The following is a 14,102-nucleotide window of genomic DNA, read 5'->3' as shown; positions in this document are numbered from 1 at the left end:
TATTAAAATGACATAAAGTCACAAAGCTCAAGGAACTTTCAGAAAATGCTTTGCTGAAGCATCTATGTAGTCTCTTTCTTTCTTTCTTTCTTTCTTTCTTTCTTTCTTTCTTTCTTTCTTTCTTTCTGAGAAGAGGCTTCATTTAATCCAACATCCCTTGAATGAAAAACTTACTTCATAGCTCAGTAACACAGCAGTGTTTTGATAACAAATTCTGGGTTTAAACTTTTTATTATTCATTTTATTTTGTTTGTACTGCAAACAAATCCTGTTTATTGCCCCTTTGACACTAGAGGAGGCAGTAAAAAGCACATTAAAAGGTGATATGCCATGGAGATTCAAATTATTTTTCAAATAATGTGAAAAATGCTTTTGCACCGTCATAAAGTCGGGTTTGCCACAAGCATTTTAACCAGTGTTTAGTATCCCAATAGGTTTCTTTCAAAGTTACAGAAACATGGCAAACTATCTGTGTACGGCTAATAAGGAAGTAGCTTTCTTGTCAGCTGCTTACAATTCTCTTCCCTAAGAAGAAGAAAAATGTGTCTAGATATGCATTTCCCAAAATGGAGGCAAAACAGAGCACTCATTGAGAAGAAAGAAGATGTTGCAGCGGCAGATTCAGGACAGCATGATCAGTTTCTCCACACAGCCTAGGAAGTGCTGGCTTTTGGGACAGAGGCATGGGGCTCTGACAGTGTCCTTCCCAAAGCCTAGTTAGCCCTTGTCCAGTTTTGGAAAGGAGGAAGGAGGACTCTAGGCAGACTCTGCCAGAGCCTCACACCTCCTTCCCCAAAGCCAGTGTCTCCCTTACCTGGCTTTGGAAAGGTGGCGCTAGGGCATCAAATTTTGGCCTCACACTGGGCGCCATATTGCTAAGGTCCTCCCTGGACGTTGTGTCCTTTGTGACTAATTTCTTCACAATCAATATTCAATAGGTATTACAGCCACTCTCGGAATAGCAAATACAAAAACAAATGCTCTGAAAGAAGCATCATGTTGGGCTGCAGTCTGAAACATGCATACTAGGAAGAATACCACAGTAGACACCATGGAATTTACTTCTGAGTAAATGTTTTCACCTGCTGCCTAAAGGTATAATATTAAATAATAATAATAATAATAATAATAATAATAATAATAATAATAATAATAATTTATACCCTGCCCATCTGGCTGGGTTTCCCCAGCCACTCTGGGCAGCTTCCAACAAAATATTAAAATACAATAGTCTATTGAACATTAAAAGCTTCCCTAAACAGGGCTGCCTTCAGATGTCTTCTAAAAGTCTGGTAGTTGTTTTTCTCTTTGACATCTGATGGGAGGGCTTTCCACAAGGCAGGCGCCACTACCGAGAAGGCCCTCTGCCTGGTTCCCTATAACTTGGCTTCTCGCAGCGAGGGAACCGCCAGAAGGCCCTCGGCGCTGGACCTCAGTGTCTGGGCAGAACGATGGGGGTGGAGACGCTCCTTCAGGTATACTGGACCGAGGCCGTTTAGGGCTTTAAAGGTCAGCATCAACACTTTGAATTGTGCTCGGAAACGTATGTAACAAAGGCACCAGGCAAGTCTCTCTGGGAAGAGCATTCCACAAATGGGGAGCCACATGCACTTGTGTGCTGGGAGCAGGTGGGCGGACAGACTTCTAGGGCAGCCTATGGGGATCTCTCTAGGTGTGGCTACTGTGCTCATGATGCTGGGAAGCATTATCCCGTGTTTGAAAATCTCATGGAGTATTTATCTTCAAATGGAAAAGAAACACATTGGCCTCTTAAGGGACAAGCATCTATCTACATTCATTCATGGATTTAGGAAATCTCATTAACCTGTGCAGATCAGTGTGACACTAGCAGCAAGAAGGCAGGAAATTACCGTAACTGTGACTTTGTGTCCATGAAAACAAAAATAGGCTCAAACCTATGCCAACCAGCAAAAATCTATATTTGTATGTATTTTTTGCTTGAACAGTTAGATGCTGGGTGAATGGAACAGTCCTTTAACTTTCTTTCCATTCTGGGAAAGAAAGATATGTCAGATAAGTATGCTCACCAGCAGTCCAATCGTATGCATGTCTACTCAGCAGTTAAGACTCATCACTTGCAATAGAGAGCTTACTCCCAGGTGTGTTATGGCAGGATTAGGCAACATAATGCCCACCCAAAGATGTTAGACTCCAGCCCCCGTCAGTCTTAGCCAGGGGTGATGGGAGTTATAGTCTTAACAACATTAGAGGGCACCATGTTGTCAACTCGTGCTATAGGATTTCAATCTTAAGGGGGGATATTTCTTAACCTCCCTACTTCTGAGTATAAAGATTCAGGCAGAGTCAAGCTCTAAAATGAAGTGAGGCTGAACAATTGAATTGGGGTAGACCTGTCCCAGGAGAAATGGCATTTTAATTTAATGATAAAATAATAACATAACATAATAACAACTGCACTGTCAGGTTTCACTTCTCTCTCAACTATTTTCATTAGCACAGCTAATGGTCTGCTCTGGTAAGGACCTGCAAATCCCTATAATTCTTGGGCAATTCTTGAATGGCATTCCTTACAGAAAGGTTGTTTGAAATATACCTGACCTTGGTTCCAGACCATTACTCTCAGTGAAGGAAAGCTTGTAAACGAGATAACATTTGCATGTTAATTTGGAGAGGATTTATATGTTTGGTTTTTAATGCCAGAGTTATGATGCTCTTGTTTGCTCGGAACTACAAACATAAATTTCCTTGTATTGAATGAAGAATAGTTTTGAGAGACTCTCAGTAGCTGGACCTGATAAGTACCTACCCTTTGCCTAAGTTTATTTATATTAGTTTCACACACCTTGACTGTCAGATAGTGTCTGTAGCAGCACCTGTAGGGGCCGTCTCAAGCAGCCAGTTCAAAGGTTGCTAACCTTTGGCCAACACTCTGGTGGCTGCCTATCAATGGGCATGATCAAATTAAGTGTAACTTATTGCCCTCTCCCAGCTCATCAAATGACTCATCTGATGAAGGAAAGAGGGGAGAGAGAGAGAGAGAGAGAGAGAGAGAGAGAGAGAGAGAGAGCAATCTACACTCTCCATTCACCCCACAGCAGTTTTTCTTATTGCCACTGCTGTCAAAAGTTGGTGGGGTCTAGGGGAGTGGTAGGGGGAAAAATGCTTGAGGTATGGACCTTACAAGTTAACAAGTCAGCTTTTGGAATTATTTTTATTGATTTACATTGTATTTCAAGAACCAGCATGCCTGAAGTCCAAAGACAGCTTTTTGAAATGGACAGGGGAAACAAAGGTACATGGATCCTCACCACTAGTTCATGAAGCAACGTAGAAGCTTCTAAGAACCGCAAGCAGGAACAGCTTAATGTCTCTTTGCTATGCCATCTTTCATCCAAGAAGAGTTCCCAGGCAACACATTAAACTGCCGTGCGTGCAATAAAACCAAACTGAATGGTATTTCCTCTTTATATCGAAATAAATGATTCTGCTGGGGTTTTTTTTTTCCTAAATGCCAGCAACCGAAGGAAAAATCACCACTTAAAACACAAGGGTGCAGTAAGAAACTATAGTTTACGAAACTTTAACCTTGCAGCAGCTATGAGTTTCTTCATTGATCCTAGGAAAGGGGAATTTCATTCTTATGTTTTATGACATAAATGCGTAAGAGAAGCTTCACTGGATCAGGCCAAAGGGCCAACTAGTCTAATGCGCTGTTCTCACAGAGCTCAACTGGATTTCTATATGGGAAGCCTGAAAGTAGGACCTGAAACCAGTAGCATCTTTGCTACTTGTGATTCTCTGCAATGGGCGTTTGGAGACATACAGCATCTATACATAGAAATTTGGATATTCATAAATTTCTTTGTTAAATATATGTATTGCATCTTCCTCCAAAGGAGCCCCAGGTGGCAAACATAGCAATACTAAGGCAACACAATTAAAAACTTAAATCAGTTAAAAGGAACCTTCTAAAAAAAACCCCTTAAAAACCCCCTAAAAACTCTCAAACCAATAATTTCAGGGCTGCCAAGAGACAGAACTTTCAACCATCAAATGCCTGGATAAACAGAAATGTTTTTAAGTTTCTCCTAAATGTTAATAATGGGGGAGGCAGATGCACCTCACCAGGGAGAATGTTCCACAAATAGGGGACCACCACCGAAAAGGTCCTGTCATGAGTCTCCACCAAATGGGCAGTGGTGTCTCTACCAACAATGCCTTCCCTGATAATCACAGGGAAGGCACTCTTCTAGATACTTGGATCCCAAGCTATCCTATGCCTTGCATGCCTAATACAAGACCTAAGTTCAAGTAATAACTTGACTAGGGCCCAGTACCTCTCTGGCAGCCAGGACAGTGGCTCATGGTCCCACTGAGCTGCATACAACTGTTCAAGCAAACTAGAAGCCACATTCTACACTAGCAGCAGCCCCACATACAGCACATTACAGCAATCCAGGCGAGAGGTCACCAAAGCATGGCCAAGAAATACCCATGGCTGTGGAACCAGTCTAAGATGGGCATACTGGACATGGAAGCCACTTGAGACTGCAGTGACAAGGTGGAACCCAAGAATACACTCAGACTGTGAGCCAGTTCCTTCAGGCGGGAGTGCAAGCCCTCCAAGAACAGGGTTTACACCTAATTCCCAGACCCAGGAACCAACCACCCATGCACAGAATCTCCATTTTATCAGGATCCAGCCTCAGTTTATTAGCAAACCTATCACCTCTTGCTCCTTTTTATGTGTTGCATTTCCACTTCTCTGCCTATGCAGAAGTGGCCACCTTAGGAGAAAGCTCATGGAGCGGGGCCTCTGTTCCGAAGTCAAGTAGCAACTAGGGCAATTCATCTGAAAGACAAGCAGGCTGCAGTGGTTCAGCTGTGCCACATTTACCACACAGAAGATGCCGCCTTCACAACAACTAAAGGAAGGGATATGGCTTGGCTATAAAACTAAGAGGCCAACATTACCCTTCGCAGCATGGTATTGTTGCTGCTGCTTCCTCACTGTTTGGCTGCTGCAAGCGTGGTACATAATCATAAAACCTGTTCTAACAATAGGACCTTTTAAATGTTGCCCTAGCTGTGTGGGAGTTGTTTTTCTGTGAGAAGCTCCTGCATCACTCAGGAGTCATGTTTCAACAACCCAACGAAATGGGAAAGGGTCAATCACAGGGCTTTTCCCTCACTGAACTGTCATTTCAAGGTACAAATTTCATGGAAAAGCCCCATGCAATCAGCCAACACGCTATGAGCAATTTAAACATTGCTCCTGTGTTGCTGCATCGGAGCTGCTCATGGGTAGGCATCTCCAACATGGCTGGGGTAATGTTGACAAGGCCCAGATGTGACTGGAAGATGCAGACACATATGGCTTTTTCTGCACTGATCTGTGTGAGAATTGAGATTTTCATCACATCTCCTCCTCTGATGTGGGTGGTGTTATGGCCTAAACCACGGAGCCTCTTGGGCTTGCCAATCAGAAGGTTGGCAGTTCGAATCCACATGATGGGGTGAGCTCCTGTTGCCTTGTCTCAGCTCCTACCAACCTGCCAGTTCGAAAGCATGCTAGTGCAAGTAGATAAATAGACACCACTGCGGCAGGAAGGTAAAAAGCATTTCCATGTGCTCTGGCACTCGTCACAGTCCTCCACGTGTCAGTAGCGGTTTAGTCATGCTGGCAACTTGATGTGGAAAGCTGTCTGTGGACAAATGCCAGCTCCCTCAGCCTGAAAGCGAGATGAGTGCCACAACCCCATAGTCACCTTTGACTAGACATATCTGTCCAGAGGTCCTTTACCTTTTACCTCCTCTGAGGGTTTCCATCTTTGGAGCAGCAGCAAGGAAATGGCCTTTCCTAGGTGACACATTCCTCTTGAGAAGATTCACCAAGCACCCTCATTATTAAGCTTTAGTCATCACGGTATGAACTTTCTGTTTGCCCAAGCACTTCACCATTAGTAGCAGTACTCGTTTTACAGAATGACCCAACGGCTTATAAAACTGGGTGGTTTAAATCTGTTGTTTTAACTGCTTCCTCTGTGTTTAGCCATTTCAGTCTCCTACTTTTATGATTTTAATTATTCTGTTTAATATGGAGAGAGAGTATATTATTATTCTTGCCCACTTTGGGACTGTTACTGAATTTTACAGGTGGACAAAAAATATTCAATTAAAAAAATTAGCTATCTGGCGCAACATGGGACAACTGCTCTGCTCCAGATAATATACACTGGCTCTCAATGGAATAGAACAAAAATGTTTTCCTTCTAACTTGCTATTTTTTGTATTGCCAGGAGGTATCATGTTGTTGCATTTACAGTATCAAGATGCTGTTGTTTTATATGTTGCTGTTTTAGTATTCCCATTATTCTGAATTGATCTTTGTGATTGTTGACTTTGGGGTGTTTTGCTGTTTTCCTTGTTTTAAGCCACTTTGAGCATGATTTCTTTCCCCCTTTTTTGTGGAAAGGTGACATATAAATAAACTGGTCATGATGACTTTGATGATGTATGTCAATATATTTTGTTATTTTCTCAAATATAAAAAACTGCACTGCAAGAAAAACACACTGGGTCCCAAAAATATACACCTGAGGCATCTTTATCAAAAGATAAAGAGTTGTATCTTCAGCATTCAAGGATGGCTCAAGGCATTTTGCTGCCTGAGGCACAGCAGCAAATGGTTCTCCCTCCCAAGCAAGTAAAGGTGCTTAGTAGCCAAGGCAAAGTTATTTTTGTACCTGAGGCAGAAAAATCCCATGAGTGACTTGTCTTCCTCCGGCTATAAAAATGCAATGATAATAAGCTAAATAATGGAGCATTTGCTGCCCTTTTGTGACAATCAAAATCAGTTGCCTGAGGTGGCTGCCTCACTCTGCCTAACAGTAGGACCAGTCCTGTTCAGTACAAGGGGGCTATATAGAGATGTTTTTTTTAATGTTTAATTGTGTTTTTATATAGGAAGCCGCCCAGAGTGCCTGGGGCAACCTAATCACATGGGTGGGGTACAAATATTGTTTTTATTTATTTATTTCCCCCTAAATTCCTACCATTCCCCTAAAGAAAACTGGTAAAGACAAGCCAGTATAGCTGTCAAGAGAAGATATGAAATCTCCACCCCTGCAGATAATAAACTAAGAGGGATTTGGGGGGGGGAGCAGGGCACTTGCATTGGAACAACACAAACTCCCCCAATCTGTTTCTAATCAACTGTATTGATGTCATTGAGAGCTTCCATTTTTAAATTTTTATTTCTCAGAACATGATGTACAAGCTCAGGCACATGCTGGAAGCATGTTGGGCCCCATTTGTTATCTCTTTCTATTTTTAGAGGCACTAAGGCACAGCTAATAGACGCGCCATAGTTTGGGTCCTAGCTCTCACCGATAGGCCATTACTGTTGATTCATTTCCATAGCTACCAATTGAGCAAGACAATGAGCAGACTGATGGCATGGAATAATGCTGACTGTATCCAGGGCCTTTTCTCTGAAAGTCTGCTGTTATTCGGGAGCACTTTCACATTTTAAAATGGAATAAAAATAAAAGGCTGCTCTTCATGCTCAAGCCTTTTCAGGCCACTTAGTGTGAAATGTGGCTGTGGCGCTCTGTCCACATGTTGGCATCATTAGCAGGCAAGCCTTGGTCGGCTGCCAAGGCTCTAGAGACATGTGCTCTGCCCCCTCCCTGTGAACTGGGAATTTAAAATGGCAGTAGCGCCTGGGTTCAGCCCTGAGTGGAAGCTGCTGCTGCCTATCACCACTATCGTGCAAGCCCACTGGTGGGCTCACTGACTTGGGGAGGGGGCTGCGATCCAACAGAGGACACGTTGCTAGGTCCTGTATATCTGAAGGAGCATCTCCATCCCCACCCTTGAACCCAGACACTGAGGTCCAGCGCCGAGGGCCTTCTGGCGGTTCCCTCACTGCAAGAAGGGAAGGTACGGGGAACCAGGCATATGGCCTTCTTGGTAGTGGCGCCCGCCCTGTGGAACACCCTCCCACCAAACGTCAAAGAAATAAATAACTATATGACATTTAGAAAACATCTGAAGGCAGCCCTGTTTAGGGAAGTTTTTAATGACTGATGTTTTAATGTATTTTTAATCTTTCATTGGAAGCTGCCCAGAGTGGCTGGGGAAACTCAGCCAGATGGGTGGGGTAGAAATAAATTATTATTATTATTATTATTATTATTATTATTATTATTATTATTATTGCCAAGCACCCTCTCTAAACTTGAACCAGCCCTGACCAATATTGTCCCAACTTAGGCAGTATTTACACAGATCCACACACATCCTCTAACCTTAAATGTTAATGAGGGTGGGTTTTTGTTTTTGTTTAAAGTAGTGTGACTTGCTATTTCAACAATAATGAGGGGAAGGACAAATTGTAGCATGATGCTGGACTAAAAATGATGCTCATAATATAAAAGTTGCTAATGCGACTGCATTTTCATTTATCTGCGTTAATTGTTTTAATGCGGAGGAGGGCAACTTTCAAAGGGTAGCCAGTGTCACCTAAGAAAGAACTGGTATTCAAGATTACCTTAACAGATTGGAGAACTGGGCCCAAACTAACAAAATGAATTTCAACAGGGACAGATGCAAGGTTCTGCACTTAGGCAGGAAGAACCAACTGCAAAGATATAATATGGGGGGCGGGCGGGCTTGCCAGCAGTACATGTGAAAAGGATCTAGGGGTCTTGGTAGACCACAAGCTTAACATGAGATGCAGAAGCAAAAAAAGCTAACACTATTCTAGGCTGCATCAGCAGAGGTATAGCATCTAAAGCAGGTAATAGTACCGCTCTATTCTGCCTTGGTCAGACCACACTTGGAATACCGTGTTCCGTTCTGGGCGTCACAAATTAAGAAGGATATTGAAAAGCTGGAACAAGTGCAGAGGAGGGAAACCAAGATGATTAAGGGTCTAAAAACCAGCCTTATGACGAATGGTTTAAATAATTAGGAATGTTTAGCCTGGATAAGAGGAGACTTAGAAGTGATATGGTGGCCATCTTGAAATAGTTAAAGGGCTGTCACCTGGAAGATGGAGCCAGCTTGCTTTCTCCTGCTCCAGAGGGTAGGACCCAAACCACTGGCTTCATGTTACAAGAAAGGAGATACCAACTCAACATCAGGAAGAACTTTCTGGTGGCAACAGCTGTTTGACATGGAACGGATTCCCTTGGGAGGTGGTGGACTTTCCTTCCTTGGAGCTCTTTAAGGAGAGGTTGGATGGCCATCTGTCATGGATGCTTTAGTTAAGATTCCTTCACCGCAAGGACCCTTGAGGTTTCTTCCAACTCTACAATTCTATGATTCTAAGACAGAAAAATCTAATATCTTAATACACCCTAAAATCTTGAACTTGTCAGAGCTGGACACATCAAACAGGAACAGTAGCAATTTTTTGAAATACTACACTGAAATCCTTCTGGAGTGTCAATCCAGATTTCTGATCACTCCGTATATTCATGGAACCCATGTGTTGAAGAGCTTCCACTTTATGCAACTTTGTAAAAAAACCTCAACAGAATACTTGGGTAGAACTCTGAGGCCAAAGCATTTTGAGCTATAATTCAACAGGGACTGGTCTTATCACAAAACATTCCTAAGCAATGAATATGCTTGGCAAGGGTCCTGGTGCTGTTTCTTCATAGCCACGGACACTGAGGTCATGAAAGAAAGCCATAGCAGATGATATGAACCAAATGAAGAATGTCTGCTCTACCGCTATCAGCGGGTAATTACAATTGAACAGAATATCTCCCTTGCTACAAGTTCCGGTTCCACTCTTGCTCCCACTCTCTCTGTCCCTGATCTCATTCCTGCTGCCTCCCTTCTCAGTATCAGATCCAGCTGCCATTTTGAATGCTAATTTTGCCACCTCCTTTCACCCCGGAAAGGTGTGTCCCATTCCTCTGCTGGCTTTCCGGGGAGTTTTTACTCTTTTTAAAGTAAGAAAAGCTAATTTGATGGTGCACAACACCTGCATTTCCTCAAGGTTGCTGAAATTAACATTCCTATTACACCGCCATCATGCCATAGAAGAGGTCTACATTGTGACAACCCACAAAAAAGGACCTTGGGGTCATAGTCGATTGTTCCCTGAAAACATCAACAGTGAGTTGATTTTTGTGTTAACACGAAACTATGGCTTTCTGTGACACATACAAGCCTCGAGGAGGGTCTGTGTGGTTGTGTGCGGTTGTGCACACAAGCAAAAGTCTGGGGTGACCACACCCACTTTTGGCCATACCACCAATGGCACACAGGGTGGCAAAGGGTGAACACAGCCTTCAGGGTGAAAATGTCAGCTGCCCTGAGACCCCCGGGTATAGGGCTGTATATAGATTCAATACATCATCATTAGCACAGTAATTCCTAGTATGGCGCAGTAGTTCATTGTTACATTCAAATGCAACCATTGTGTGGTAACAGCTGAAAAGGCAAACTCAGCGTTAGAAATTATTTGGAAAGGACTGAAGAATTCTTATTGTCAGTCATATCCTAATGCCATTATATAAACAGCAGGTCTACATCTGGAATACTGTGAATAGATCTGGCTATCCTATGTCCATAAAAACAAAATGTAGAGCAGGAAAAGATTTCTGAGCAAACAAAGTGATCCATATGCAGATGAGATGAGCGCCACAACCCCATAGTCGCCTTTGACTGGACTTAACCATCCAGGGGTCCTTTACCTATGTTTCTACAATTAAGTTTGTACAACTATGAATGATATGGAGAGTGTGAACAGAAATAATTTGTCTTCCCTTTCATATAATCATTGAAGTCAGGGACACTCAATGGAACAGAACAACAGTGGGTTCAGAGCAGTGCTCTGTCCCATATTCCAGAAGTAACAACTGCAAGGATTTGGAGCTATGCCTTCTTCCTGGTGGCACCTACATCATGGTACACTTTGCCAAGGGAAGCCCAGCTGGGTACTAAATGCCAGAAGACTAGTATATAGCTCTTCCAGAATACATTTTGGGCTGGTTGATGGCTTTCAAAAGTGGCTTCCCTCTGCTGGGATCTTTTTAGCTGTGCTTTATGCTGGCTGACTTCTATTTTTATTGTGTCTTTGGGATGTTTTTATTGCATTTGGTTCGGCTATGCTGTACGGTGCCTTTGAGTAGCATGTCTTTGGCAGAGAATGCAGTATATGAAATTTTAAACAAACAAACGGGACAAAAGAAGGCACTATTTCAAAGAACACATAGCCAGCTTAGAGAATTCATTACCATTAATGGCAGTCACTGGCTCAGATGGCTTAATAGAGGGATTAGAAAAATTCATGGAGGTTACGTCTACCAATGGACATTTTTATTATAAACTATTATTTTAATTATTATTTACATTTCTATCCCACCTTTCCCCAAGGAGCTAAAGTGGTGAACATGGTTCTCTCCACTCTCCATAGCTCAGTACAACATGAGACTCTTAATCTTGCGGGTTCAAGCCCCACATTGGGGGGAAAAAAAATCCCAGTACAGCAGGGGTTGGACTAGATGACCCCTGTGGTCCCTTCCAACAATTCTATGATTTGATGACTCCATTTTATCCTCACAACAACCCTGTGAGGTAGGTTAGGCTGAGAAATCAAACTGGCCCCACTGGGCTTCATGACTGAGCAGGGATCTGAACTCTGGTCTCAAAGGTCCTAGCCCAACACTCTAACAACCACACCACACTGGTCATTGATAGCTAGCTGGAACCTCAGTTTTTGAAGAGCAGATGTGGCTAGGGGAGGTTAACATGCCTTGCAAGCGCCTAGCAAGGCACTGTTGGAAATTAGAAGAGTGCTGGACTAGACAGACCTTCGGTCTAATCATGCATGACTCTCCTACAGTTCTTCTTTCTTTGACACTGCACAAACCTACCTACAAAATCCCTAACAGGAGGGGTAGCCAACATAGTGCTCTTGACATATTGTTGGACTACAACTCATGCTATCCCTGACCATTAGCCATCAGCCAGTTGAAAACTGTAGCCTAAAAACCTCTGCAGAACACCTTGCAGGTTCCCGTGGCCTTACGCAGACCTCTTTGCAAAAGTGTTTCTCCATTAACTCTTTTTGAAGAGTACACAGCTTAAAGCACATCTTAAACCCGCAGTTGCTAGATTACAACTCCCATTATCCCTGGCCGTTGGCTGTAATGGCTGGGGTTCTTCATCCCTGCCTTAAAGTTAGAGACTCCAAAGAGGGGAGCAAGCCTGGCTTGGTTTTCTAAAAAGGAAACAAAGTAAACCCACTCACAAAATTGAAGTGAATTCAGCAGTGATGTCGGGGGGAAAGTGCCCTTGTCCTATAGACAATTTGCAAGGTACAAAGCACACGACAGGAAGACGATGCATAAGGAATAAGCATGCTACGGGGTTGCAAACTTGTGCATTTCCTAACGTATTGCTATTTCCAGGAAGGACAGGGGCTTCTCAGCAGGGTACATGGGTCTTATAAAAGTGCCCCTGAATTCAGTACTCATCAGACCCAAGAACAGCACAAAGCACATTCACAGCTTTCCTAACTACGTTGAACATTGGACTCATTGATTTGGACTTGCATCTTCTGCTTGACAGGAGACTTCATTTTTATATTTCTGGGCCAAGAAGCAATAGCTACAGGTGGACCCAACTTTGGTGATTCTCCTGCTTCCCTTGTCCCTTTGAACAAGGCATGCATGTATGCACACTCCTTATTATATCACAGTCTGATTTATATTGCAAGGCTGTTGGCAGCCAGGACCTGCCTATGCCACTAACATAACTGAAAAGTGCCTTGTACACCACCAACAGTGATAACAATACTGCTAGTAGTAGTAGTAATAATGATTCATCACAAAGTACTTTTAAGAGTCTCTTCTATTTCAAAATTAGTGCTGCTTTAAGATCCTAAGCCAAAAGCCTTCTTGGAGCATGCTGAATTAGTTGTGCAGCTCCTAGGTTCCTGGCAATGCTTTTACTTTAAAAATACACATTAAAGAAGCTGATGTGTGAGCACAATGCGTGAGAGAAATGACCAGTTATTACATTTGACTACCACTCTTTTCCTAGTACTGATGCATAAATCCCATTCAAATCAGTAACACATACCTGATGGCCAGATTGCACCTATCGTTTGTATTTACTTTGAGCAGAACTGCCACCCCCGTGCATTTAAAACAGAGGGTTTTTTGCTGTTTTCTCAAACCACATACACTTTCAATTTCAGCTTTTAAAAGTAATCAAGGAATATATGCAGTAGAGGTAGCTACAATGCCTCTCTTCACAAATACGCACAGCCCTCCCTTCCCCTGTAAGTAAAGATTACAAAGCAGTAAACTGAAAAGGAGGAAGGGGTGTGTGTCATTTTGCTAAAAATAACAGGAAAAAACGCCAAGTTACCGTCTCCTTTGCTGTTTAATATCAATTGGCTTGTTAATAGCATAGGGTGATCCGTGAATGAAGGCACTTCGAAATCTGGCCACCTTCTCCAGAGTCAGGTGCTCACAGCTGGATGGCAAACTCATTTTATCCAGGTACAAGCTGTAAAGGAAAGCTAAAGGCAAAACGGACACATTCCTGGGAAATCTGGGGAAATGGATTCAACTCCAGTGGGCAGCTCAGGTGTAGCTTTGTGCTCTGGCTGCCTGGAAGGTAAAAGGTCCTGGTCTCTCCGGCTGCTGCGTTCACCCTGATAGACAGGCAGCGGTTTGCATTTATTCAGAGTCGAGTTGCAATCGGGTTGAACCGATAAAATGGAAAGCTTCCCAGGAGCTTAGTTCCACTCCCCCACTTCCAACAGACATTGAGCACAGCTTGCTCAACTGCAAATGCAGCCTCTAAAAACTCGCTCCCTGCAATTACAGTGCAGCAATAGGTGGCCGAGACGGACTATTTATACTCAGATGACGCTCTCCCCCGGTGAAAGAGAAATCACTTATTCAAATTCATCGGTGCTTTTTCTTGCAAATCTCTTCTTCAGATCTCTTTTGAAAATTCAGCTCAGTCTATCTACATGCGAAAGCTATGGCGAACAGTAAAACTGCAGATGATATATTAGGGCTGCTTCACATTTCTGGAGAAGCTCATCTATCTGGTTTCACCATATTAATGTGTGAAAGGGT

At 43.0% G+C, this 14,102-nt stretch overlaps 1 protein-coding gene across 7 annotated transcripts in view; it reads right to left on the bottom strand.

The window, feature by feature from the left end:
- Positions 1 to 14,102, bottom strand: part of PDE4D (phosphodiesterase 4D) — a 650,804-nt gene that overhangs the window by 191,440 nt on the left and 445,262 nt on the right. Inside the window, exon 1 of one of the 7 annotated variants that reach the window (XM_081929698.1) lies at positions 13,381 to 13,760. The exons of the other annotated variants lie outside the window; for them this stretch is intronic. Within the exon in view, the coding sequence (XP_081785824.1) occupies positions 13,381 to 13,505 (125 nt within the window). The 5' untranslated portion in view covers positions 13,506 to 13,760. Of the gene's footprint in view, positions 1 to 13,380; positions 13,761 to 14,102 lie in introns of those variants that run through there. 7 annotated transcript variants of the gene reach the window in all.

This window comes from Podarcis melisellensis (assembly GCF_964234715.1).
Source record: "Podarcis melisellensis genome assembly, chromosome: 11".
Lineage (NCBI taxonomy): Eukaryota > Metazoa > Chordata > Lepidosauria > Squamata > Lacertidae > Podarcis > Podarcis melisellensis.
The sequence above is the reverse complement of the archived record's forward strand: the minus strand, read 5'-3'. Positions and strand labels throughout refer to the sequence as shown.